The 26,727-nt window shown below is 41.2% G+C and overlaps 2 protein-coding genes across 12 annotated transcripts in view; both read left to right on the top strand.

Annotated features, from left to right (window-relative positions):
- LOC133486157 (actin-binding LIM protein 1-like) overlaps window positions 1-19,175 on the top strand; it is a 57,544-nt gene extending 38,369 nt beyond the window's left edge. For 3 of the 11 annotated variants that reach the window (XM_061790912.1, XM_061790910.1, XM_061790911.1), the window contains exons 6-22: window positions 104-197; window positions 4,547-4,634; window positions 5,877-5,941; window positions 7,254-7,331; window positions 7,540-7,698; window positions 7,880-7,924; window positions 8,386-8,421; window positions 8,550-8,679; window positions 9,122-9,241; window positions 9,760-9,864; window positions 10,221-10,268; window positions 11,362-11,496; window positions 12,188-12,267; window positions 12,372-12,495; window positions 12,591-12,652; window positions 13,170-13,230; window positions 13,482-14,018. In XM_061790912.1, coding sequence (XP_061646896.1) covers window positions 104-197; window positions 4,547-4,634; window positions 5,877-5,941; window positions 7,254-7,331; window positions 7,540-7,698; window positions 7,880-7,924; window positions 8,386-8,421; window positions 8,550-8,679; window positions 9,122-9,241; window positions 9,760-9,864; window positions 10,221-10,268; window positions 11,362-11,496; window positions 12,188-12,267; window positions 12,372-12,495; window positions 12,591-12,652; window positions 13,170-13,230; window positions 13,482-13,558 — 1,507 coding nt within the window. In that variant the 3' untranslated portion in view covers window positions 13,559-14,018. Of the gene's footprint in view, window positions 1-103; window positions 198-4,546; window positions 4,635-5,876; window positions 5,942-7,253; window positions 7,332-7,539; window positions 7,699-7,879; window positions 7,925-8,385; window positions 8,422-8,549; window positions 8,680-9,121; window positions 9,242-9,759; window positions 9,865-10,220; window positions 10,269-11,361; window positions 11,497-12,187; window positions 12,268-12,371; window positions 12,496-12,590; window positions 12,653-13,169; window positions 13,231-13,481; window positions 14,076-17,868; window positions 17,950-18,133 lie in introns of those variants that run through there. The other 8 variants (XM_061790916.1, XR_009790940.1, XR_009790941.1 and 5 more) reach the window with 8 other exon arrangements.
- A 927-nt stretch (window positions 19,176-20,102) lies between these two features.
- Window positions 20,103-26,722, top strand: LOC133485912 (probable E3 ubiquitin-protein ligase TRIML1; the record flags this gene model as incomplete). The annotated part of the gene is made up of 5 exons (XM_061790301.1): window positions 20,103-20,261; window positions 21,031-21,264; window positions 23,210-23,256; window positions 23,382-23,524; window positions 23,608-26,722. Coding segments are annotated over 5 exons (1,155 nt in total), but the record flags the coding sequence as incomplete, so codon positions are not given.
- Between the last annotated feature and the right edge of the window lie 5 nt (window positions 26,723-26,727).

The following is a 26,727-nucleotide window of genomic DNA, read 5'->3' as shown; positions in this document are numbered from 1 at the left end:
TTTTCCGTAAACTTGGCTTGATATTTATTTATATTCCTGTATTTGTAGCTGCTGTTGGTAAAAACAGTGTTCCTGATGTTCAACCCTGACTTCCTCCATTTAGGGATGGTGCACCGTACTGTGAGAAGGACTACCAGATTCATTTTGGAGTGCAGTGTGAGGCGTGTCATCAATTCATCACAGGCAAAGTACTTGAGGTAAGAGAAAAATAAAAGGTATGAACTAAAAGGACAGGGACATTTTGGAAATCTGGCTAACCTAAAGTTGTTGTTGCTCTTTTGTATTTCAAAATGTGGATTTATATAAGATGCTGTTAACATCTAAATTCAGTTTGCCATAAATGTAGTTTGTTAATCTGTGTTGTAATCTCTTCAACACATGGCCAAACAGTCTCTTGACATGAAAGTGTTCTGCTAAAAGATTAATTCTGGGTAGATTTTCAGCTTTTTGGAACTCCTCCAGCTTGTTTTACCGTCAATTACATAAATATTACATAAAATGCCTAGTGTGATATTTTGAATTTGTAATGAAACTATTACTGAAGTGTCCCTTTAGCTATAGTTGAAACTAGGTGAAGTATGTATAAAGATGTTTGTATCTACAAATGTAATCAACGCTTTAGACCGATAGCCACAAGTATCCCCAGGAAACTCGACCGGATCCATTCAGACAGTGAGTCATTTAATGGTATGAAAATGTTACTACCAGCCAGCTGAGTTTACAGTAATCCAGTATTAAGGCTGGACTATATGACAATAGGAAAAGATCTCTGCATCTTATTCCTGAGCTGCTGCCAAAGCAACAGTGCTGCCAAAGTGATGCCAGGCTGTCTGACAGTTTAATCAGGGTTAAGTTCTACATCGAACATCTCTTGAACTCTACTGGCTTGATGAATACCGCTCTCCCTAAGTACAGTTCTAAGCAAATGTCTTAAACCACCACCATGTAAGGTTTGCCACAGCTAGTCTAAATAAATAGCATTGGCAATATACTATATTGGTAACAGTAGAAAAGCTTTTTAAAACTCATTCACTGCCAGCCTTCCAAGTTAACATGGATAGTTGACTTCTAAAGCCGTCAATGGCAGTGAATGTGTTTTAAGTGAAATATTTGCCATGCTAAAATATAATGCTGATTGTTATCTTTGAATTTTATTTTTGAATATTTTTTTTTTCTGCAAAACCACATTATTGTTTCTTAATTAAGATGTCGCGCTATTACTCTGATTCATTGTGTTTTATATTATAATATTGTTATTACCAGAGGTGGGTAGCGTACCCAAATATTGTACTCAAGTAAGAGTACTGTTACATTAGAATATGACTCAAGTAAAAGTAAAAAGTAGTCATCCAAATATTTATTTGCCTAAGAGTAAGAAAGTACTCAATGAAAAAACTACTCAAGTAAAGAGTAACTTGTGAGTAACTTCAATTTAAAAAAATTTTTTTTAAATCAGAGCATGAACATCAACTAAAAAAATAATAATATATGGGAGTCGACACACACCTGCCACCAGTTAAATTTTTAACTGCCCAAAAACCAACAACACATACAACCCAAATTCCAATGAAGTTGGGACATTGTGTTAAACATAAATAAAAACGTACAATTGCAAGGAATTTAGGGATGTCATCATCTACGGGCCATAATATCATCAAAAGTTCAGAGAATCTGGGGAAATCACTGCATGTAAGCGGCAAGGCCGAAAACCAACATTGAATGCCCGTGACCTTCGATCCCTCAGGCGGCACTGCATAAAAAACCGACATCAATGTGTAAAGGATATCACCGCATGGGCTCCGGAACACTTCAGAAAACCAATGTCAGTAAATACAGTTCGGCGCTACATCCGTAAGTGCAACTTGAAACGCTACTATGCAAAGCAAAAGCCATTTATCAACAACACCCAGAAACACCACCGGCTTCTCTGGGCCCAAGCTCATCTAAGATGGACCGATGAAAAGTGGAAAAGTGTTCTGTGGTCCGATGAGTCCACATTTCAAATTGTTTTGGGAAATTGTGGACGTCGTGTCTCCGGGCCATAGAGGAAAAGAACCATCCGGACTGTTATGGACGCAAAGTTCAAAAGCCAGCATCTGTGCTGTGTTAGTGCCAATGGCATGGGTAACTTACACATCTGTGAAGGCAGCATTAATGCTGAAAAGTACATACAGGTTTTGGAGAAACATATGCTGCCCTCCAAGCAACGTCTTTTTCATGGACGCCCATGCTTATTTCAGCAAGACAATGCCAAACCACATTCTGCACGTGGTACAACAGCGTGGCTTCATAGTAAAAGAGTGCGGGTACTAGACTGGCCTGCCTGCAGTCCAGACCTGTCTCCCATTGAAAATGTGTGGTGCATTATGAAGCGTAAAATACGACAACGGAGACCCCGGACTGTTGAACAGCTGAAGCTGTACATAAAGCAAGAATGGGAAAGAATTCCACCTACAAAGCTTCAACAATTAGTGTCCTCACTTTCCAAACGTTTATTGAATGTTGTTAAAAGAAAAGGTGATTTAACACAGTGGTAAACATGACCCTGTCCCAGCTTTTTTGGAACGTGTTGCAGCCATAACATTCTAAGTTAATGATTATTTGTAAAAAACAATAAAGTTTATCAGTTTGAACATTAAATATCTTGTCTTTGTAGTCTATTCAGTGTATATAGGTTGAACATGAGTTGCAAATCATTGTATTCTGTTTTTATTTATGTTTAACACAATGTCTCAACTTCATTGAAATTGGGGTTGTACATTGGGCCCTACAGAAACATTATTTGCTTTATTCGCTGAAATGACTTCATGAAGAAGCTGCTTGCTAAACAGACATTGATTGCGTGTCCTTGTGCGACACCATAGGGATAGGGCTAATGTTGCCATATCCACTGCCAAAACAACAATAGAGACATCTGCAACTTACCGCAAGGTGTTTTCTCAAGTTAGAAGTGGGCTGAAATATCCAAGTTTGGGCAGTCACAATTTAAGAGCTGCATGATAAAGCTGTTGTTTTTTGGAGTCTGTAAAATAAACACGGTCGCGTGGCTGTTTTTCCCCCCCAAAATAAGTCATTTTGATTGGCTCGCGAAGGCTACGTGCGCAGTCATGTGACTGCCTTGTGTCGTCTGATTGGTGAATTGGAGTGAAATAACATTAGTGATCCTGTTTGATTGGCGCGACGGGCGCCCTATGCGGAAGTCGAAGATGGAGTCTAAAACTAAACACGCACACGCAAGAATGAGTAAATTAAAGTAGCGAATGGCATGTCGATCATTGTAACGGAGTAAAAGTATTGATCCTTCTTCACATAAATACTCAAGTAAAAGTATGTTGCATTTAAAGTACTCTGACAAGTACAGTTTATGGAAAATGTTACTTGAGTAAATGTAACAGAGTAAATTTAGTGCGTTACTACGCACCTCTGGTTATTACTATTGAGTTCTGTTAAAATAGTTACAGTTCATGCATATGTTGTAATGGATAAAATTGTGATGTTCATGTTCACGTTCATATACACGTTCTTGGTTTTCTTCAATGTTTGAGGAGCGTGGTTCTAGACTTGAGGACAGCTTCAACTCTTCCAAGGTATCTTGGTAAGAGTATTAAGTATCAACGCGGCCTAATACTGCGAATAGTCCTTGTCTAGTGAAGTCCAACTCTCGATTATTAATGAATTGATGCAGGCTTTTTTTTTTTTTTTTTTTAAATACTTCTTTTCCTCACACATTTTCTATACCATTAGAATGCGGTAATGACCACTCAAGATTAAAGACAAAAAAATTGGCACCATATATTTTACTGCATGGTCTTTAGATTGACTTCATTCAAATCGCCGCCCTCAAATATTTCCCTGTCAAACTGATTTGCTATCTCAGTTAATGTAATAATAATTTTCTATATCCACAATATGTGCCAAACTCCATTATGTGTATTAATTATCTGGCCACCACATTGTACTCCAAGGGATGTGGTTTTGACCTTCAGATAGGCTTGTGGGGGTGGGGGCACTATGCAAAAAGATAACAAATGCACATTGTGTCAACTAGAACTGCAGAGCCACCATGTGTTTCATGAATCACATGCGATAAATTAATTGTCACGAGCTCTCAAATTAATTCAACAACTGTGCAACATTTTTGGAACAATCTGTTTGACAGGTTGCCGCGCACCACCATCATGAAATAAAATAATACGTAGTGGTCACCAAATTCATTTGACCATCCATCAGATTTAATCCAGATTCTTTCATTTTCAGTGAGCTCTTGTCCTTCAACTGTTTTGAATAGGAACATAACATTCAACTACTAAAAGTATTTTTTTTCTGCTCAGGACTGAAAGTAAATAACTAATTAGTCCACAGTATTTCACATTTTCTGAACGACATCCTTGCTGGATCTGAGGAAACTTCCCAGGGTTTAGCAGGCTTTGTGGTTCTGAGCAGAAGTGAGTTTATTGTGTTCATTTCCTGCCTCACTGCTGTGAATGTCATTGATCTTCCCATTTCTCTGAAGTCAGGTCATTTCTTTGTGCTGTGTTTTTTGTAGGCAGGAGATAAGCATTACCATCCCAGCTGTGCGAGATGCAGCAGGTGCAATCAGATGTTCACGGAAGGAGAAGAGATGTACCTGCAAGGTAAGCACTCGACACGTTCTTTATTACTCTGTGAAGCTTTACTCATTTTATGTTTGGTATAAACAGACTTTGAATAATACATGAGCAGCAAATCAGATTAATGTGAACATCTTTGTAAGAAGCAAGCAACTTGGCACATCTCACTGCAGAGGAAGTTACATTCTCTCTATATTACTACATTATTTTATAAATACTGTTCCTGTTATGAATGGTGGAAATTTCAATCTGCTAGATTTGGATTGAGACAGCACGATGAACCATTGGTGAGCACATCTGCCTCACAGTTAAATGGTCCTGAGTTTGAATCCCAGCTCTGGCGAGTTTGTGCATTCATCCCATGTTTGCGTAGGTTTTCTCAGTGTTCTCCGGCTTCCTCCCTCTTTAAAAAACATGCATCTTAGGTTCAAGGAACACTCTAAATTTTCCATAGATGTGATTATTAGTGCATGGTTGTTTGACTACAGTATATGTGCGCTGCCATTGACTGGCAACCAGTTTAGGGTGTACCCTGCCTGGGATAGGCTCCAGTTTGCATGTGACCATAACGAGGACAAGCGGCTTTGAAAATGGACAGGTAATACAATAAGTAGATTTAGATGAATTGGGTGAAGATTCAAAAATAAGATGAGCTGCACATGCTTGTGATCCTTTTCGCTGTCACCAAATGAATGCTGAAAATTATTAGCATCAACAATAGTCAGGTTGGCGGCACGGTGACAGACTGGTTAGAGCGTCTGCCTCACAGTTCTGAGGACCGGGGTTCAATCCCCGGCCCCGCCTGTGTGGAGTTTGCATGTTCTCCCCGTGCCTGCGTGGATTTTCTCTGGGCACTCCGGTTTCCTCCCACATCCCAAAAACATGCATGCTAGGTTCATTGAAGACTCTAAATTGCCCGTAGGTGTGAATGTGAGTGCGAATGGTTGTTTGTTTATATGTGCCCTGCGATTGGCTGGCAACCAGTTCAGGGTGTACCCCGCCTCCTGCCCGATGATAGCTGCGATAGGCTCCAGCGCTCCCGCGACCCTTGTGGGGAGAAGCGGTTCAGATAATGGATGGATGGAATAGTCAGGTTTTGCTCATGCCAATCTCATCTCTAATAAAATGCAAAGCGAGACTGTCTAATTGAGTGACATTTCTCTCACGTCAGAAACATATCTGACTGTGCAGGAATCCTTTCCATAATTGCAAGACACTGAAAGAGACAAGTACTTAGAAAGTAATCCTGACATTGTGTGTCTTCAGGATCAACAGTGTGGCATCCTGCCTGCAAGAACACAACTAGAACAGAGGAGAGACACAGGGAGAGGGTAGGAATCTGCATGTTCCATTATCCCTGACTTAACCCAGTCTGAAAGCGCTTTCTGTTCATGTCTCATGACAACATTCAGTGGGAATGGAGAGAACTTCTGCATGTGCAACAAGCAATTTCTATAATAGCAGACCTTTGCTTCATGAAGAAGCTTCTGTGGTTTGAAAAACTTCACTTCCTGAAATGTTTGACTTGATGTACACTTATTGGACACTTCATTAGTTACAATTGCACACTCTATTTCAATCCAATACAAGAGCTATAGCAAAATAAAAAAAATTTTTTATTGACTACAAACCACAAACTTCAACCAACTTAATAAACACATTTATTTTAACTTATTACCACTTTGACAGTGACAATCAACACTGATTATCTTGATGAAGGCATAATTTTAACTGCTCATATATTCAACATCAGATTGTTCGATTGCACAACTTAACCTGACGTTTTGGCTGCACGTGTATGCAGGGGCATTGTAAGCGGAAGAAAAGTGATGACAAATTTAAGGGCCCATGAATGACAAGAACCCTAGGAAATATTAGTATTTACAATTTTGATTGACGTGGTGGTGGGGCCTAAAGTGCCCCCCCACGGGGCCACAAATAACTGGCAGTGCCCCTGAGTGAATGTGTGAACTTTGAGTCAGACTGGAGAGGTACAACCCCTGTACAATGTCCTGTGAACCACTTCTCCCTTCCTCCATGGCTACTGCATCCGTCCCTATTATTCCTTCAAAAAACAGAAAGGCAGGTACTGTATTCTCTATGAGCTGTAAGGCGGCATCATTGTGTTCCACCATACACATACAGTAGTACGCAGGGCATTGTATGCTGACATCTGCTGGAGACAGCTTGCAGTGCCCTCTCCGTGATTCCACATGTAGCCATTTAGAATAATGAATAACTTGTCTGATATAAAAGCCCCATTTATCAATTTGATTAAAAGTTAATTTAATTATACTACATTCAAGACTGTTGCTGTCATCAAAATAATTCATATCTCATAAATAAGCAAGACAACTCTACAGCACACTCATTCACTTTTCACATTTGCAAATGAATGACCACATTGTTGAGATGGCATCTTGAAAAGATTTGAAATTACTTTGCATAATTCCTCAAAAATAAATACAGGGTTTGCAAATCTCTGCTATCACTCATGCTCATAAAGGCTAAATGATGTCATGTTGGAGGATTTCGCGTAATGTGCAGATGGCGATGGGTGCTGTGGGTGAAGAGAAACTGGCTGCACAAGTAAGATGCAATGACTACATATTTTTTTGTTTCATATGTTTTTCCCTCCTGCAGCCAACGAGGTCGTCATCTGAGAGTATTTGTTCCAGACCTGGCTCAAGCATACCTGGCTCACCGGGTCACACAATCTATGTAAGATATATCGTAGATACGTAGTGTATGTCGCAATGAGCGTGTCTACTGTTCCCTTTCTCTGAGTGAGAAATTATCCTTTCCCATCCCATTTACCTACAAGCAATTGTTACAGTTGCACTTTATTCAAGGAGAGAATGGTTTTACCTCAGCAGTATCTCTTTGCTCATGTCTGTGTTTGCATGTTTGTCTTTATTTGTCTCCTTAGGCAAAAGTAGACAATGAGATTCTTGATTACAGAGACCTAGCTGCCATTCCAAAAGTCAAAGCCATTTATGACATTGAGCGCCCTGACCTTATTACCTATGAACCTATGTACACCACCTCTCTGGAGGAACGAGAGGAGAGACGAGAAAGTGTAGGAGAGGTAAAACAGACTGCATGCTCCTCGTGGTCATGTTGAACAGCAAGAATGCAGTTCCCAAGCTGGTCCTTTGTTTAGTTGTGAAATGCAAAATACTGTAAAATTCTAAGTGTCTCGGTTTTTGTCAATATTACTGGTACACCTACCTGTATATCTGCTAATTAACTTCAATGTCCCTCAATAGCTTTTCAATGCCAGGAGGGAGCGCTCGCCCTTGCCCGATGAAAAGGTGAGAATTACATCAGCTGCTGATCCATCCATCCATCCATTTTCTATCCTGCTAAACCTGTTGAGGGTCATAGGGAAGCTGGAGCGTTAGGGTGAAAGGTGTTCACCCAGGATCCTGACACATGCAGTAGAGACAGACAAAAAGCATTTGCACATGTTTGGACTGTGGGAGGAATTTACCTGCAGAGTAGCCAAACTAGGACAGACACAGCAACCCAGAAGCTCCTTGCTGTGACGCACTGCCCTGTTGTGCTCCTCTCAATCTCATAAAGAGCACAAAATCAGAAAGGAAATAGAAGTTTTTAGTTGTACATGAGTGATACCTCTATTAAATCCTGCTTATTATGCTATCATATGATGCCTGGGTAGGTTTTTTCTATGGAGCAGAGATTTAGCAAGAGAAAAAATTGATAATAAAGATTCATATTCTAAAATGTTAACAATGCTTCTTCTTATTTCCAGTTTTTTAGACCCATGTCTCCAACCCTTTCCAATGAGGTGAGCTTTGTGTTTCATCAAATTTCAGTATTCTCTTTGTATGTGTGTTGTAACTACAGTACTGTTTAAAATATCATCACAATTTGTATTTTATCCAACACTGTATATTTGTGTATACTGTATGTCAGGGATGTTATGACAAAAGAGAACGCATTCTCCAGAGGTCCACCAGTCAGGGCTCCTTAGGCTCGCCAGTTTATAATCGCCATGGTTACACCCCCACTCTGTCACGGTCCCCACAGCATTTTCACAGGCCAGGTGAGTCCTTTGTGGACGGTTCATACAATCATACTGATGAGTCACAATTGTTGAAGTGTACGATATTAGCTTAGTACGTTGGGGTTCTTGCTTCCTGTTCTTTATTGTTTTTACCATGTTAAAAGAAACCTCACTAAAATTGACTGATTGGTTGTTATGTCTTTTTGTGATTGAACTGACTGGAGGAAAAAAAAAAGTCATATTCCAATAACAGTCAAACAGCCAATTTGCCTCCTCAGCATCACACTTCCCTTTTTTAGTTGTGTACAAGAGTGGAGTTTATTTTTTTTTCACCTTGGTTCTAAGTTCTTTGCTCTTTTCAAATTTCAATGCCTGCAAATCTTCTTTTTCATCTCCCCCTCATTTTCTCAACCTCTCACCGTCCCACAATCGGCCACTATGCCGGCTGCGGCTGGGGGTCGCGCTCCCGTCCTCCCCGCAGAAGCACTGACAGGCATGCAGAAGCTCTGCTCCTCTTTGTGCAGTAACAGTGTGGGCTCCAGAAATAATGACTCCCGCCCCACCTCCCCTTTTAGACACCACTTCCTCCCCCATAGCCAAGGTAAGCCCCCTCTCTCCCCACAACCCACACGCCTCTTTATGGTCTCTTACTCATCCAAAGAAGCACATCATCTCCATTACGGCTTGGGATGTAACCTCATGCTGGTCTCTTCTGTCATTTTGGATCAATCACCATGTCTCATCAGACAGATATTGCCATCATTAATGACACTGGCACTGCTTCAGCACAAGCAGATGACAAGCTCTGGGTGTTTGTTTAGTTGCTGTTTGCTTGCCATTGTGAGGTTGTAGCAATCACTTTCTACAATGGAAGTTGAATGATACCATCCACCACATGATGCACATTCCTACTCCTGTCAAATCCTATAGTTTAGTTGTGTAAGTCTACGTACAGTGTAGTATGTTGTGTTGTTACTCACAACTCACATTAGAAGCAAACATGTTCATGTAAATAATCTTCATTCTCCATACCACACTCCAAATGTGTTGCCCCATCCACACTCTGGTTCTCCCTATGCATCCCTATTTACATTCATTTCTTGGTTCTTCTCACTGGAGGCACTGACCCACCAAGTGGCCGGAGCTCCCCTCTCCCGCTTAGGCCTGAGAGCCGGCCCGGCACCCCGCCTCTCTCTCTGACCCCTAAACATTTTCACCTCCCAGGTAGGAGTCGGAGCACACCCTGTCACTGCTCTTATCTATCTATCTATCTATCTATCTATCTATCTATCTATCTATCTATCTATCTATCTATCTATCTATCTATCTGTCTGTCTGTCTGTCTGTCTGTCGGTCTGTCGGTCTGTCGGTCTAATAATTTTGAAGCTTGCTAGAATGCCTTTTATACTTTTATTTCAAACATACAGAGAGATGAGCATTAAGGGGCATCTGTGGGTAAAGATGATATAATGACAATGTAATAATAATTGATATTAGTAAATGTTGGTTACGGGTACATTTGCTTTACATAAATGCTGAAGGATCTTTAAATGTGATTTTCTGTATATGGCAAATTGCAGATCAGGGCAGTAACATCTATAGGAAACCACCCATCTACAAACAATACGGTACCTTTTTTTTTTTTTAATTTACAGCTCGTTTTCTCATTTGAATTGTGACTGAGTGCTGACCTGAGTGGGTGATGTGTCAACATGTATAAAATTATAATGTTCTGTGTTGAAAATATTTTGTTATTTAACCTATATTTACCCCTTTGTCACTGCACTGTTTGAAGTCTGTCTCTGATTCACTTCTGTAGCATTTTTGTCCATCTGAACAAGTCATGTTAAGTCCCTTTTCACTGGCCCCTTACAATAATGTTATGTAATGTGTTCAGTTTGGACAATTAAAATAAATGGAACTGTTTGTTACAGGTATGTGCACCACTCCAAAAACGTTTGGGATGTTTGTCTTTCAGGTGAAATTTCAGGATGTAAAACCTTTACAAGTTCGCTTAATTTGACCTTCTAGTGACTTTTGAATGCACTGTTGAATCTTTCAATACTTTTGGCGCAAACCAGTAGACTTCCTGGTCCTCTTCATCTTGCTGTTCACAATTTGACATCATGAGACCAAGTCAGCACCTAACAATTGATCAACAGTACCTTACCATTGTGAGGTTTCAAACAGGATGTTTTCAGAGAGAAGTGGCCACTGAGCTTAGAGTGTCACAGAGTGTCATCAGCAGGTTGCAACAGCGATACAGAGACTGGAAGAGTTACCGAAAGGCAAAGACGTGGACGTCCTTGGACATTTTCATGGATCAAGCATCTGTTGTGAATTTTGCCTTTCAGCTTCTCATTAGAGAACAGCAAGTTGTGCAATAAGTACTGAAACATTGAACAGTTGGATACGTGCATTCAAAAGTTTAGAGACAGTGAAATTAAGTTCACGTGTAAAGGTAAAGCAATATCCAAACCTTTTTGTGAGTCGTGTACCTTACTTCACTGTAAAAATAACATCCCAAAATGTCAGTATGCTACCATACAATATGTACTATGCTTCCAACTCAAATTAGGAGATACTTTTCACCATATTGATGAAGAAATGCTTAACTTTGTGTAAGGCACACATTACTCCTATGTTTAAGCTATATGTGCTTGAGACAGTGACACACAAACACTGATAGATCAGTTGCCATGGTTGCCAACCTATACACAGCTGCCATAGCACGTCAAAGCAAGTCGGCTGATGACATCATCAGATGTGCCACCTTCCCCGCTGCCCATGCTCCCTCTCCAGACGACAGCTCACAGAGTGAGGGTGATTGTTGGCCCTCCTCTAACGCTGTATTAGGTACAGTAGGCTCCTAATGGGCATGCTTGCATTGCAGCCATGTAGTGGCAAACTTCACCTAACTAATTCTTGTTTCCCCTTGGAGCTGCTCTAAATCCTTAACTGCATCCCTGCTTCGTTTTTGAGCACTGTTGGAATTCTGGCACATTTATTATGTTACGCTTGCACAAAAAGAGTTTCTTTTGCTACCACGTTCTTATTAATTTTTTTTTTTTTTTTGCTTGAGGTAGCATCAGTTTCACTTATGTTACTGCACTCTTTGGTGCAATAGATTTACACACTAAAGCCACAAATGACTTAGACAGAGATAACTGAGACTGACTTCAAACTGACATGTATCCATGTGTCTTACATCTGTGCTGTTCTATGTATTAGATGTGCAGTGAATCCAGGGGGTACACGATTGAAGCCGCTAAAGAAAACATCACAAAGTCTCCTGTTTGTCTGTCTTGTCAACTCTGTCTCACATTTGTGTTCCTTTGTACACCCTGTGTATTATTTACTTAGTTCATACATTAACTCACAATTAGTGGAAATACCGCCTCCTGTTTCTGTTGTAACTGTTATTATATATCAGTTGCACTATCCAAATACATGTGGTTCATGACATCCTCCTGCAGGATGTGCATTTACTTTTTATTTTAAATTGATTATATCTTTGGGGGGCTGTATTTGGATCTTGACGGTACAGAGGGAAGAAGACGATCCAGAGAAGAAGAGGAGGAAGATGCCTTGAAAAGAAAGCAGCTTCAGGAAGAACACCTCAACAAGGTCAATCAGATAATGATAAAGCATTACAATTAGAAATACACGCTGTGTATCCTTAATTGTCCTGTTCAGAATGGTAATTGACCTTAAAGTGTGTTCGTATCTAGATTCAGTCCGGTTTGGGAAAGCTAATTCTCAGGGAGGAGATGGAAAAGGAGCAGATTAGGGAACGCTACACAAGGAGTGTTTCTGCTCAGCGCTATGACATCAAGCAGGATAACTGTGATGCAGGTAAAGAGAAGCATCATGACTTGAGAATGTCTTCTCACTGAATCCAGTCAATTATGATTTGATATGACTTATAGATAACCGTTTTTATCTTTCAGATCCGACGTCTCCAACGAGAACAAACTCTTTGCCTGGGTATGGGAGGAATGGCCTACACCGGGTGAGACCTCATTCATAATCAAAGCAGTCCGAACCACAGACGAAAGAGAAAAAAAGAAGCTATTACTTATACTATGACTACTAATAACAGTAATAGTAATTATAATAGTTTTGTATTATAATACAATAATATAATAATAACATACTGTATAATAATATACTGTATCATTACTATTATTATTGTATTCTTATTTTATTGTTAATAGTGGTATTAGTACTATATTAGTATAAAAACATAGGTCATTGCCTAACTAGTCATTTAATTGTGAGTTGGTGTATTTAAATGAATAACAAGGTTCTGTTCTTGTAAATCTGACATAGATATTTGTGTACATTGGAAAACACTGGATTGGTGTTTATTTATGCTTTTCCTCATGATTGTTACAGTATGTTATTGCCCTTACAGAACACATGCTTGAGGAAACGACTCTTAAGTGTGTCTTTGTGTAGATTTTACAATACAGTCATACATACTGTACATGTTAAACTGAACCTAGCACTTTTCCTCCGCCCTGCAGCCCCAGTCAACAGATTTCACACAGTACAACAGCTATGGTGACATGTGTGGAGGGGGCAGAGGTGAGCACTGCGAACAAAACATGTTGAACAAGCAAATTTCACAAGAACTCCAGTATTCCTGTCGTATTCACAAATGGCTTGCTTCGTGTACATGAAGTTGCTGTGCATTTTGAAATAGCTGCTTACTGGTTCCCACAATGTGTCCACAATAAGGGACAAAAGTGTTCAGTCATAGTAGTAGCCTGAAAGGACATGTGACGGCAAAACCATTAACTGTGAGTCTCATTTTTCTGTCCCATTTTGTCCTGCAGAGTTTCAGGTATGTCACCCATCTGCTTTTTCACATGGCATGCTTTCTCACCTCACACCACCAATCTCCTTGCAGTAGGCATCTTGCCATGAATGCACACTGTCCACTTGTGCTACATGCTTGCATTGTCGTTGAACATGTTGCTATATGTCATCCAGATGTCACCTACGGGGCATGCAGTCATTTCAAATGCACTGCCCAGTAGCTGAGCAGCTGTACTCTATGTGCAAAGTGCAAGCACCACCTCATGCGTTATTTTGTTTGTCTGTATACCAATGTCATGACCCGACTTAAATGTTAGATTGTAGAAATATTATTTCAAAATTCACATCAGGGAAGCATAAACATACAATGGAACACCAACTGCCCATCTTGAATCGTAGGATCCTGAGCAGTAGTCCAGCTCCTTGCTCCATCCAGTGAAAAGTGTGCCCACGGTCATAAAACGACAACATACTCATGCCATTAACCCTGCAGTCCCCTCCCACTATATTATATTTGTGTATGTTCTATTCTTTAGCACATTAAGGATGGCCGAGCAGCACTTGCAAGGATGGACAGGGGAGTATCTATGCCTAATATGTTGGAGCCCAAAGCAAGTATCTTCTTCTTTTTGTACTGATGGCAACAATGTGAACTACACTATATGGACAAAAGTATTGAGACGCACTGCATTGTCAGTTGCCTAGTCAATCAGGGCTTGGAATTCACTCCTTAATGTCCTCTTGAATCTTAATGGTAATACTCATCGGTCTTAGAAATGTTGTGTAAAACATTGGAAATGACCTGAAATGAAAAAAACAAACTAAAAATAACATTGGCTGACACTGTTGTGTCAAGAATTTTTGTGTTTGAATCTCTTCTCAAAACTTTCTTTCAAAAACATGCATTTTAGGTTTAGTGACCATTCTAAATTGCTCATAGGTATGAATTGGCGTGCACATTAGTTTGACGAAACTGTATGTGCCCTGTGATTGACTGGTGTACGCAGCCTTTCACCCAAAATCAGCTGGCTCCTGTTTACCTGTAACCCTCAACAAAATAAGCAGTAGAAAATACATGGATGAATGAAAACTGCATTACATTCCAGAAGTATGGCAGCCCCAGGTTTGTAAAACCCCTTTCGAAGGCAGATTTGATTAAATTGTTCATTTCAGGTCTTGCAGTAATATCTTTCCAATGTTTTTGCTATTAAAAACAGTTAGATAATCCTGTTAATTCCTCTGCATGCCATTTTGGCCATGCTTCCATGTGTGGGAACCGGTTGAGGAAGCCCCTTTTCTGTTCCAGCATGACTGCAAAAAGCAAGGTCTATAAATTCCTACTTGGATGTGCTTGGTGTGGGAAAACCCATCAAACACCCTTGGGATGAACTGCAACAGAAATCATGTTATAGCCAGACCCCCTTTCATGTCCACCATCAGTGACTGCTAAGTTCAGAAGTGTTGTTCTGGATGAATCCGAATACCAAAATACCCCCACGCCTCATACACTCCAAAATCTTCTGCAGTTCTGAGCTTTAATGGCCAGGGGTCCCAATACTTGTGCTCATATATTGTAGGTTAAAAAATGTACAGGCTACACTAACGATCGCGAAAAGTGAAAGTTTAAAAACGAAATATTTGGACATAATGCGGCGTGTTTAACTTATAGATTGTCGCATGGATTGGAAGTCATATACAGTATGCTCCCTATAGTGCAGGAGCATTGTACAGTATTTGAACACCCAAGTTCGAGAAGTTCCAGATTTAGCATGCTGCTTCAGGAGCTGCAGTCACTCTAGTGCTTAGCATGCCGGCTTCGTCATGTTCATCTGCACATAGCTTTGACTTCTGGTGGCTGGATACTGTATGTGCCATACAGTGAAGAAGCCAATGCCTAAAACTCCATCTAAAGCACTCATACCCCTATATACTATAATTCCTGTATAGGAGGCGTGGCAGAAACGTTCCAGGACTGATATAGTTCTAATCCAGACTACATGTTTTCCCCTTTGAAGTAATCCCCCTGTAGTTTAATGCACTTCCTCAGCCTTCTCTGTTATCCCCTCATGCAATGATGATTGGGATGATTCTTCATTAATCTTTGTCCTGGCCATCTTGATATTGTCCACATCTTCAAAACGGGTCCCCTTGATAACCCCCTTTAGTTTTGGAAATAGGGAAAAATCACATGGGGTCAGGTCAGGTGAGTGGGGATGTTGCTCCAGCACTGCAATATTCTTCTCGACCAGGAATTGTCAGATGCTCATGTGTGCTTAAATCAGAAAAGGTGCGCAGCACCACACTTTTTTTGGGCTGAGCTCATTCTGCCGTCTACTTAATTCTATCATTTGCGCACCTTCTCGCCATATATGCACTCTGGGTGGAGTAACCCTGAAGTTTGGGTGGTCCCTCTCATGAGGGCCGAGCGTGTATTCTGCCAAAGATTTATGCGCGTTTTCTCATCCGCAGTCCTTAGGCTGCAGTAAGTCTAGCACCCCAGGAAGGTTAAACATCATACGTCACGTTTTGATTTGATTTAACTGCTCCCGCACTCCGACGGTCGGTGACGGCCCGCTTGGCACGGCGGCTGACTCGTGTTTATTGAGCGGGAGATACCTGGCCCTATACGCTCACATACTGCCCAATGGGCATAATGTTTCCCAACCACATTACGTTGAGATAATACAGTATATCATAGTAATTGACATAAAAGAAAATCAGCGCTAGTGGACTTTTTTTTCCCCTGTGAGGAGTATTTCTGCTTCATTGTGCCTGGCAGTTTGTGGTTTGTCTGAAAGCGCCTCTCACGCAGATCATTGCAGTCATCTTAATGGCACAATGGTGAGCTCAATTTTGAACCATTTTTTTTTAAATACAGTATATCATTGTTAAATGACTCGCTCTCGTTCAACATGCATTCAGTCATGAGCACACTCTTCTGATTAAATTGCTATTGTTGGATTTATTAATTCGCAGAATACAACAACACATGCTCCTTCAAAGTAGCCTGTTACATAAGAGGTACACACGTCTCACTAGCGACAATTAACTTCTGTATCTGCTATAGGAGTTAATTTCAAATTAAAAGTGTGACATATTTTCCCAAATGGATTTCTATTGACTTCATGCGTCGCAGGAAAACTCCACAATTTTATGAATTCTGGCGAGCCTCATACGTCAATGAGTCACACCCTTTGTGTCGAAGTGCACATATTCGCCCTGTACGCATGGTGGGTGTGGCAGAAGTCGTTACGAGAGAATCTGCGCACCTTGACAGCGTGCAAGCCAGATTTATTCAGCAGTGAGAGAATATGGCTCATTGTAAGCAGGCTTGTTGTCATGGTGAAGCAGCCACGAGTTGTCCTGCCACAACTCTGATCTCTTCTCATGCACTGAACAAAGCAAACTCTGCAGGATCTCTTTCTAGACGTGCTAGTTATGGGCTTCTCAAATAACGGCCCATAACGTAATAAATTTGCTCTTTTCAAAATGTAACAGGCCCATTATGTAATTTAATATTACATTATGGGCTCAATTATTTCATCTGCAAAGATGTTTTTTTTTTTTTGTTTTTTTTTTAACCAGGCCAATAACATAATAATCAGCCAATAATGTAATAAGTTATTATGTTATTGGCCAAAAGTTATTACGTTATAGGTTCAGGACCTTTATGACATTGTTGGCCAGTTATTATGTTTTGGGCCTATTGCATTTTAAAAAGGGCAAATGTTACGGGACATTATTACATTATGGGCTATTATTATGTTATGGGCTTCTCCAGCATGTGAACAAAAAGTTCAATAGCTCCAGAGAGCTGAGGTCACATTTACAGTATATACTCCAGGGCCATTGCATTGAAGGCGAAAACATAGTTGGGTTTAAAATATCTTTAGTGACATCAGTCCTGGAACTTTTCTAACAGACCTCATAAGGAGCATAAGCTAATCTTGCTTGTCAAACACATCACCAGAATTTTGATTTGCCACTTTCTTCTCATATGCACAGAAATAATTATTCAGATTGTAGTTTAGTTTTCCAAGGTGATCATTCCCATGTGTTTTACTTGAACAGCATTAGTGATGTTAGTTCTATTTTTTTAGTTTGTATTAAATTGCGCTCAAAATGTCACCCTTACATAACTCTGTCTACGTGTTCTTTCTTGATCTATTGCACGTTAGAGTATGCACACCATAGCACCCAACAAGTATTTTCCCCAAAAATAAACGACTGCTTTCACCGTCACTCAGCCTCCTGTCACATACCTGTTTTCCTGCCCAGTGTTCCCTCTGTCACTATTACAATCACAGTTACTTACAATGTTTGTTATTTCGTCAGTTAAATAGGTTATTACTTAAGCAACGTGGGTATGTGACCCTGTGCACTGATGAGTCTCTCCCTATGAAGGTGTATCCCTATGAAATGCTCATGATAACCAGTAGAGGGAGAGCTAAACTGCCCAGGGACGTGGACAGAACCAGACTGGAGGTATCATTGTGTTTGTCCGCCATTTATGCTAAATTTTCTAACTTTGTGTAATAGCATGTTACACGAATAGAACATTAGCAAGAATGTGCAGTATTCATAGCTCCTCGTCATTTTTGCAGAGACCATTTTAATGGCTTTGGTGTTAACCCCCACCTCCCCTCCTTTGTTGTCTCCACCTTTTTAGCGCCACTTAGCACCTGAAACGTTCTTTGACATCTTTGGACTGGAGATCCAGGAGTTTGACAGGCTTCCCCTGTGGAAACGCAACGACATGAAAAAGAAGGCCAAGCTTTTCTAACGCTCACAGCAGCATGCATATACTGTACACACATGTACATTCAAACAGACCATTTAAGAAAACAATCATCTAGACTAGACTTTGGTTTGTTTCCTTATTTTGAGGTTGTTTTTTTTTCTACCTTCTGAAATGAACTCTTTTCGCTCACTTCCTGAGACTGTGAGCTGAATGGTGCGGCACATTAGATTTGTACAGGAAACCAATAATCGAGCTCTAGAATCAGTTTCATGTTCAAAAATGACAAAGAATGAATGATAAATAGGATCATGAGATTTGTATTGATGCCGCTTGTTTTTTCTTGCTTTGCTTTCGTCTTTTTTATGCTTGTTCCTTCCTGCTATTTGTTGCTGTTGACTCCTGTGGAACTTTGTAAGTGAAGTAGAACCTTATGATGCCACAGAATGTCCATGCTTGTAGCCTGAACATAAGTCTTGCTTTCTTTGCTTGGACCGAAAAAGAGTTGGTCCAAAGTTTGCATCAATTGGCTCAGTGAGTCTTTGAATAATATAAATGATTTTTAAAAAAACACTGGGAAAGAAGTTATCTGAACAGCAGAAACAGTTTTGCTGCATCTACATGGGAATGAACGATCCAAGCATCTTCACTCAGCCTTCAGCTTGGCTTCTGGACATGTCGGCTTTCATTAGATTCTTATATAAAGAGAAAATGGCACTCCTCTCGGGCTTCATGAAACATGGCCAGACACTTACCCTTTACATGTATTTGAAGTATAAATCTCAATATATTTTATTGCCATACCCAAAATACAATAAGGGACAATTCGATAATACACCTAATGTAAGCAAGCCTGTGTTTGAAAGTATTGTTTTATATATGACAACCCACACTGCCGTTTGTTGTATCGAAAAAGAAGCCAATAAAGCTTTAAATCATCATGAACCACATGATCCCCAGCTATACCGAGATAGTCACTGCCTCTTTTCTGTTGACTTTGTGTTTCTCCATCAAGCTCACTTATACTGGGTGATAGGTTGTCTGAGGACTAGGTGGCTTTTATGGGCCTATCGGCAAGACTGCGCATACACAATTATTATTTGGAGACATCTTCTAACACTGAGTCTATAATATTTTGAAACATAGCGTTGTTTAAATCGGTTAGTGGTGCAAGTATCTTTATGAATTGACAATGGGGAAAATAATAAAAGTGACTCACGTTAGTGAGGAATTAGGTTTCATGTTATAGATTCAGGAAGATATGAGTCACAGAAAATGTTAAGACTTACTCAGAATGTACTGCATCAACATACTGCAGCACACTAAGAAAGTCATACCCCTTGTTAATGACTTATGTCTGTCTTCTGAATTAGATACAGTACCAAGTGTAATTATGCAATCTCAATTTCTCTGATGAGAAGGATACACATTGTAATATAACAGTGGTAGTGATGTGTGTATGTCCCGATCTATAATATGATGATTTGTTGACTGATTTGAATAAATCTAAATCTGAAAAAATAAGAATATGATCATTTACAAGCTTTCATCAATAAATTAAACCAAACTACAACTCATGGTTGTAGACAATCACAAAGTACCCGCTGGGTATCTTCTAGATTGGAACACTGTTAATCTTTTGATAATCATAGTTTGCAATGGTGTTAAAGAGCATTGTGTCACGTCGAGCGGTGTTTCGAACGGCTTTGCCTGTCGTTCTAAATGGTAACCAAACAACTTTGCCTGTGCAGGTATAGGCAATCGCGTACAGTATGATTCATGAAATTAACAATATTGTCAAGAGCAACATAAATGAGTCTAACCGAAGTCCCAAGTAAAGGTATTGTGACCATTAGATTCAATTCAATTCTTTGTTGCGTCAGGACTTAATAAGGCATAATATGAACTGCTTATTCATCAATTTAAGGTTATTGCATTTCAATATTTGCACCATTCTCTGCAGGAGTTGTTAAAAATTCATCAAGAATATCTAAAGAGGCAGAGGGAGGTGGTGAAAGACCGACAGAAGAACCTGGCCGTGCAACAATCGGAAATCACCGTAAGTTCTCAATGAGAAAAGTCCATCCATCCATCCATTTTCTTTTCGCTTATCGTCACTAGGGTCGCAGGCTGCTGGAGCCTATCCCAGCTATCTTCGGGCAGGAGGTTGGGTACAACCTAAACTGGTCGCCAGCCAATCGCAGGGCACATAGAAACAAACAACCATTTGCACTCACATTCACTCCTACGGGTAATTTAGAGTCTTCAAACAACCTACCATGCATGTTTTTGGGATGTGGGAGGAAACCAGAGTGCCCGGAGAAAACCCACGCAGGCGCGGGGAGAACATCCAAACTCCACACGGGCGGGGCCGGGATTTGAACTCCGGTCCCCAGAACTGGTTAGTTAGCTATCAAAAACTTTTCAAAATAAACAATATTGAAGTGATATTCCTTTTCTTTTTTTTTTCATCATGTAACATTAGCCTTTGGCGTTAACTTGAGATTATTCACTTTCCATTGACCAATTCACCTATCTCCAAACTCCGGGCAACTGTGTACAAGTGGTTCAGAATGTGACCCTTGACTTAAGAGCCCCATTTTCAGTCCCCCCAACATATATGGTCATTCACATCCGAAATAGCCCTGAGCAAAGATCCTACTAAATCCATTATGTCTGCTTGCTGTGGTAACCACTGCGACGAGTGAAAAGGTGATGTTTGTGTGAATGTGTTGATGACAATAAATGTCTTTAATCTTAAAGAAAAACAAAACCGTTTGTGATTCTTTGTATGAAGTACAATAAACTGATGAGTGCTTGTACCTCAGAAAAAGTCCTATGTGCTAAAGGAGAGCATAATAAGAAAACACCTGGAGATCCAAGCCATCCTGGATAAGGACCTGAGGACCACACTGTCACACCTGGAGGCCGAGGAGCGTGCTGCTGTCTCAGCTCTGGACTGGCTCATGGAGAGGAACTGGTCTCTGATCCAGGAGATAGAACAGGACCTGGCTGGAATCACAGTGACACTGGACCACGTGGACACGCATGCTGATGCAACGGTGAAAGAACACGGAATATATTCACACCGTTGAAATGATGCGGTATATTTTATGTTGTATTACGAGCAGGCACAGTGTGTGACTGTTCAGCACGTCTGCCTCGCAGTGCTGAGGTTCGGCGTTTGAATCCATTACATTTTGGTTAGGGTCTGGATAAATAAATGGGTGGACACAGGATTTTTTTTTTAAACCGTTTAAGTCCCTATCATTGTAACTGGCCACCCCTCAAAATCATCATGGGCATAAACTGGGAAGGGTTAACGAAGAAACCCTTACTGTATATGTATATTGTGCTTCAATAGCCAGCCATCCATTTTCTATAGCTTGTCCTCATTAGGGTCATGGATGAGCTGGAGCCTATCCCAGCTGACTTTGGCCGAGAGCCGGGGAACACCCTGGACTGGTCACCAGCCAATCACAGGGCACATATAAACAAACATCCAAACACACTCACGTTCATGCCCATGGACAACTTAGAACAGGGGTCACCAACATGATTCCTGCAACCAACAGGTAGCGACAAAGGACCACATGAATAGCCTGTGGGCCTGTCCTAAAAATAATAATAATTAACAAAAAATGCCTAGGAAGGTCGTAGAAGTGAGTATTTGAAAGCACAAACACTTTATATATAGAGAGCTTTATATAAATAAAGTGTTGCATAGTTGTCTGTTCCATCCATCCATCCATCCATTTTCTGAGCCGCTTCTCCTCACATGGGTCGCGGGAGTGCTGGAGCCTATCCCAGCTATCATCGAGCAGGAGGCGGGGTACACCCTGAACTGGTTGCCAGCCAATTGCAGGGCACATAGAAACAAACAACCATTCACACTCACATTCACACCAACGGGCAATTTAGAGTCGTCAATTAACCTATCATGCATGTCTTAGGGATGTGGGAGGAAACCGGAGTGCCCGGAGAAGACCCACGCAGGCACGGGGAGAACATGCAAACTCCACACAGGCGGGGCCGGGTATTGAACCCCGGACCCCAGAACTGTGAGGCAGACGCTCTAACCAGTCGGTCACCGTGCCGCCGTTGTCTGTTCCCTACCTTGTTTAATTATTGTGAGAAATCATTAACATCATCATTGTTCACCTATCTGCATATCCATCCATCCATTTTCTGAGCCGCTTCTCCTCACTAGGGTCGCGGGCATGCTGGAGCCTATCCCAGCTATCATCGGGCAGGAGGCGGGGTACACCCTGAACTGGTTGCCAGCCAATCGCAGGGCACATACAAACTAACAACCATTCGCACGCACAGTCACACCTACGGGCAATTTAGAGTCTTCAATTAATGCATGTTTTTTGGATGTGGGAGGAAACCCACGCAGGCACGGGGAGAACATGCAAACTCCACACAGGCGGGGCCAGGGATTGAACCCGGGTCCTCAGAACTGTGAGGCTGACGCTCTAACCAGTCGGCCACCGTGCCGCCTATCTGCATATCATTAAATATTAATAATAATACAAAATTAAAGGTAATTTGATCAAATTCGTTATTTCAGAAGTGTGTATCCAACTGGTAGCCCTTCACATTAATCAGTAACCAAGAAGTAGATCTCAGTTTCAGAAACGTTGGTAACCCCTGATTTGGACACTTCATTTTACCTAACATGCAAGTTTTGGGGACGTAGGAGGAAGCTGGAGTACCCGGGGAAAAAAAATCACACAAACACGTAGAGAACAATGCAAATTCAGAAATACGTACCCAGAACCAGTTGACTGTGAGGCAGATGAGGTAACCACAGGTTCGCCGTGCAGCACAGGGGCTCCACAAATTATTTTATAAAAAGTAATTAGTGCAGGTCTGTGCTATTGTGAGTGAAATTCGAGTTCTGTGTAGTCATTGTAGAAATGCTAAAACAACATACTGTATGTAATGGTGATTGCCTATATACAGTACACTTCATTTAATCCTGATTTTCTTGCTTCTGCTCAGTCTTTCCTCTCATGCCTTGACCACCAAGGCACCAGGGTGAGAGACAGGTATGCACTATCCCTACCGCAATTAAACTGTGATTGTTATAATTACATAACGGTGACCATAATCAAAATGTCCGAGTGTGACTCATTGCCGCAACATGTTTCTATTTCTGACCGACCACCTCCAGAGTGCCAGATGTGCTCAACAGCTCAGAGCGTTGCAGTGTGAGCTTGGATGAGGCCAAAGCTGAGCAGATTGTCAGCCTCACCAACAACATGCTTCTGCTCATCTCCTCCCTCACACCTACTATGAAGACTCTTGTGAAAAGCTGTTAGTACAAATATTTTACTAACCACATCTCTTTCATTGTGTACAATATATTCACTGAACTGATATAGAATGTGTATCTTCAGATTCGAGTGACGTGTGCTTGGATCCAGACACAGCTCATCCCAAGCTGCTTATCTCTCCTAAAGGTGACAGTGTCACCTACACAGACACGTGGAAGGAGCTTCCTGACACCCCTTCGCGCTTTGACACCACTCTTAACGTCATCAGCTTGCAAAGCTTCAGCTTTGGCTGTCATTACTGGGAGATAGACGTGACTGGCAAGACCTACTGGGAGCTTGGCGTCACGTATCCCAGCATTCCACGCAAGGGCACAGCTGAGGACTGCTGGCTGGGTCGAGGAGATGAGTCGTGGTGTGTGGAGTTTTTTGATGGGGAATATACAGCCTGGCACCAAGGCGTTCCCCATAGGCTGCTTGTCACGAAACACTTGTGTCGAATTGGAATTTTGTGTAATTTCCCAGCTGGGTCGGTGATGTTTCTCGGTGCAGATGATATGTCACCGCTGTTCTGCTTCTGTGCAGGGAGCTTCTCCGATAGCCTCCACCTGGCCGTGTGTCCTGGCCATGCCCACAATGGAACCAATGCAAAACCAATTGTAATCTGTAATGCAACATCTCATGCTCCACTTGTTTAAATTTGTACAAATCATTTATATGAGACTTGACACAGATGGAAGTGAAACCTTCCATCCATCCATTTTCTACTGTGTATCCTGCTGTGGGTCACAGGTAAGAGGGAGCCTATCCCAGATGACTTTGGTTGAGAGACAGGATACACCCTGCTGGTCGCCAGTCAGTCGCAGAGCACTTTAGACTAACTAACTAACGAAGTAACTAACTAAGTAAATAAATCACACTCACATGTATGGTCAATTTAGTCTTTAATTCAGCTAACATGTTCTTGAAATGTGGGAGGAAACTGAACTAACCAAGGAAAACACACACAAGCACATCTAGGGAGATCATGCAACCAGATTCGAACCCAGAACCACTGCCTGTGAGGCAGATGTGTTATCCATATTCCCTACCATTTTACTCCACTTTAAGTAAACAACACAAGTAGTGTAATTCATTTGAAGTTTGGATTGCTAGCTTTCTTACTTTTCAGACATAAACTTTACAGTAAATTAGTGGCCCAAATGCTCTGTGAACAACAATGGGGGTCGATGGTCTGGTGGTCAAGCAATAGAGCTTCTCTGAAGAATTCAAATATTTAACAGACAGACTAAGCATGTGTCATCCTCAGGCAAGTCGGACAATATTTTCATAGCCTCCCAACTCCCATTAGTGTCGTATCAATCAATAACAGTTACATAAAGAATTTAAGATCCTCTATTGAAGAATCTGGCACTTCGCTGGTCCTTTGTTGACACTGTGGTTAGTTTCATTTTGAAATACACTTCCTTTTAAGAATAGCTTCTTATTTCTTCTTTTCCTTGCGGCTTAGCCCTTTAAGGGTCGCCACAGCTCTGTTTTCTGTTGACTCTTCATTGTCACTGTCTCTAATATGTACATCATGGCTGACCATCATTGTCCTTCATCCTAGCAGATTCTTCTGTCACATAACACACCTGACACCTTTCTCCACCCGTTCTAACCTGCTTGGATCCATTTATTCACTTCCTTACCACACTCACCATTGCTGTGGACTGTTGACCCCAAGCTAGAATTCTGTTGAACAACCTGGTCAAAAACTCCACACCCACCTCTCCTAGATGCTTCTTTACCTCCACAGGTACTGTATGTCATCAGGACCAACTGACTTTCCATTTTTCATCCTCTTTAGTGCCTTTCTAACTTCTTCCTTACTCATCATTGCTACTTCCTGGTCCACCACACTTGCCTCTTCTGCTCTTCCTTCTCTCTCATTTTCCTCATTCATCAACTCCTCAAAGTATTCTCTTCATCTATCCAGCACACTACTGGCACTAGTCAACACAGTTCCATCTCTATCCTTAACCACCCTAACCTGCTGCACATCCTTCCCATCTCTATCCCTCTGTCTGGCCAACCTATATAGATCTTTTTCTCCTTCATTAGTGTCCAACCTGGCATACATGTCATCATATCCCTCGTTTGGCCACCTCTACCTTCACCCTATGTCGCATCCCCATGTATTCCTTTCTCCTCTCCTCAGCCCTCTCAGTGTCCCACTTCTTCTTAGCTAACCTCTTTCCTTGTATGATTTCATGTACTTTGAGGTTTCATCACCAAGTCTCCTTCTCCCCTTTCCTCCCAGAAGATACACCAAGTACTCCCCTGCCTGTCTCTCTGACCGTGGTCCAGTCTTCTGGAAGCTCCTCCCATCCACCGAGAGCCTCTCTCAACTCTTATCTTCCTTTCTCAGCTTCCACCACATGGTTCTCTGCTCTGCCTTTGTCTTCTTAATCTTCCTCCCCCCACCAGAGTCATCTTACACACCACCATCTAATGCTTTCCAGCCACACTCTCCCCTACCACTACCTTACAGTCGTTAACCTCCTTCAGATTACATCATCTGCACAACATGTAATCTACCTGCGTGCTTCTACCTTGGCTCTTGTAGGTCACCCTATGTTCCTGCCTCTTCTGGAAGAAAGTGTTTACTACAGCCATTTCCATTCTTTTTGCAAAGTCTACCACCATCTGTCCCTCCAAGTGCCTTTCCTGGATTCTTCTTCTTCATCACCCCTGTTTCCTTCACCAACATGTCGATTACAATCTGCACCAATCACAGCTGTCTCTCTGTCTGGGATGTTTCAAGTTTCAGCCTCATCACTCGATCTGATACTCTTTTCACTTCCAAGACATGTTTAGGTAACTCTCACTTTCAAATAACCCCTAATCGATTTGTCTTCTCATCTACTCCATGGTAAAATAAGAATACCTTTTTCTTAAATATTTAATTTCTGACGGCACATTGCAACACAATGCCTTCTCATGTCTAACATTTCTGAACATTTAACTATAGTTAAATGTAACAAAACCATATACTGTAATAACATGTAAAAATAATTTTGGTCCACCCAGTAGACTGGATTGTACATTACACTGGATTTGGGGTAAAGTGAGTTTAAATAGCAGTTTTAGTTAACTTGAAAGTCATCCAGTGTATGTAGGTCCAAAGTCTACATTCAAACAAATAAATTCCTTGCAAATGAACTATTCCCTGAGGGGGGAACATGTAGAGGGGTGGGGGGGGGG

The sequence above is a fragment of the Phyllopteryx taeniolatus genome, chromosome 11 (genome assembly GCF_024500385.1).
Source record: "Phyllopteryx taeniolatus isolate TA_2022b chromosome 11, UOR_Ptae_1.2, whole genome shotgun sequence".
Lineage (NCBI taxonomy): Eukaryota > Metazoa > Chordata > Actinopteri > Syngnathiformes > Syngnathidae > Phyllopteryx > Phyllopteryx taeniolatus.
This window is presented reverse-complemented; position numbering and strand designations above follow the sequence as displayed.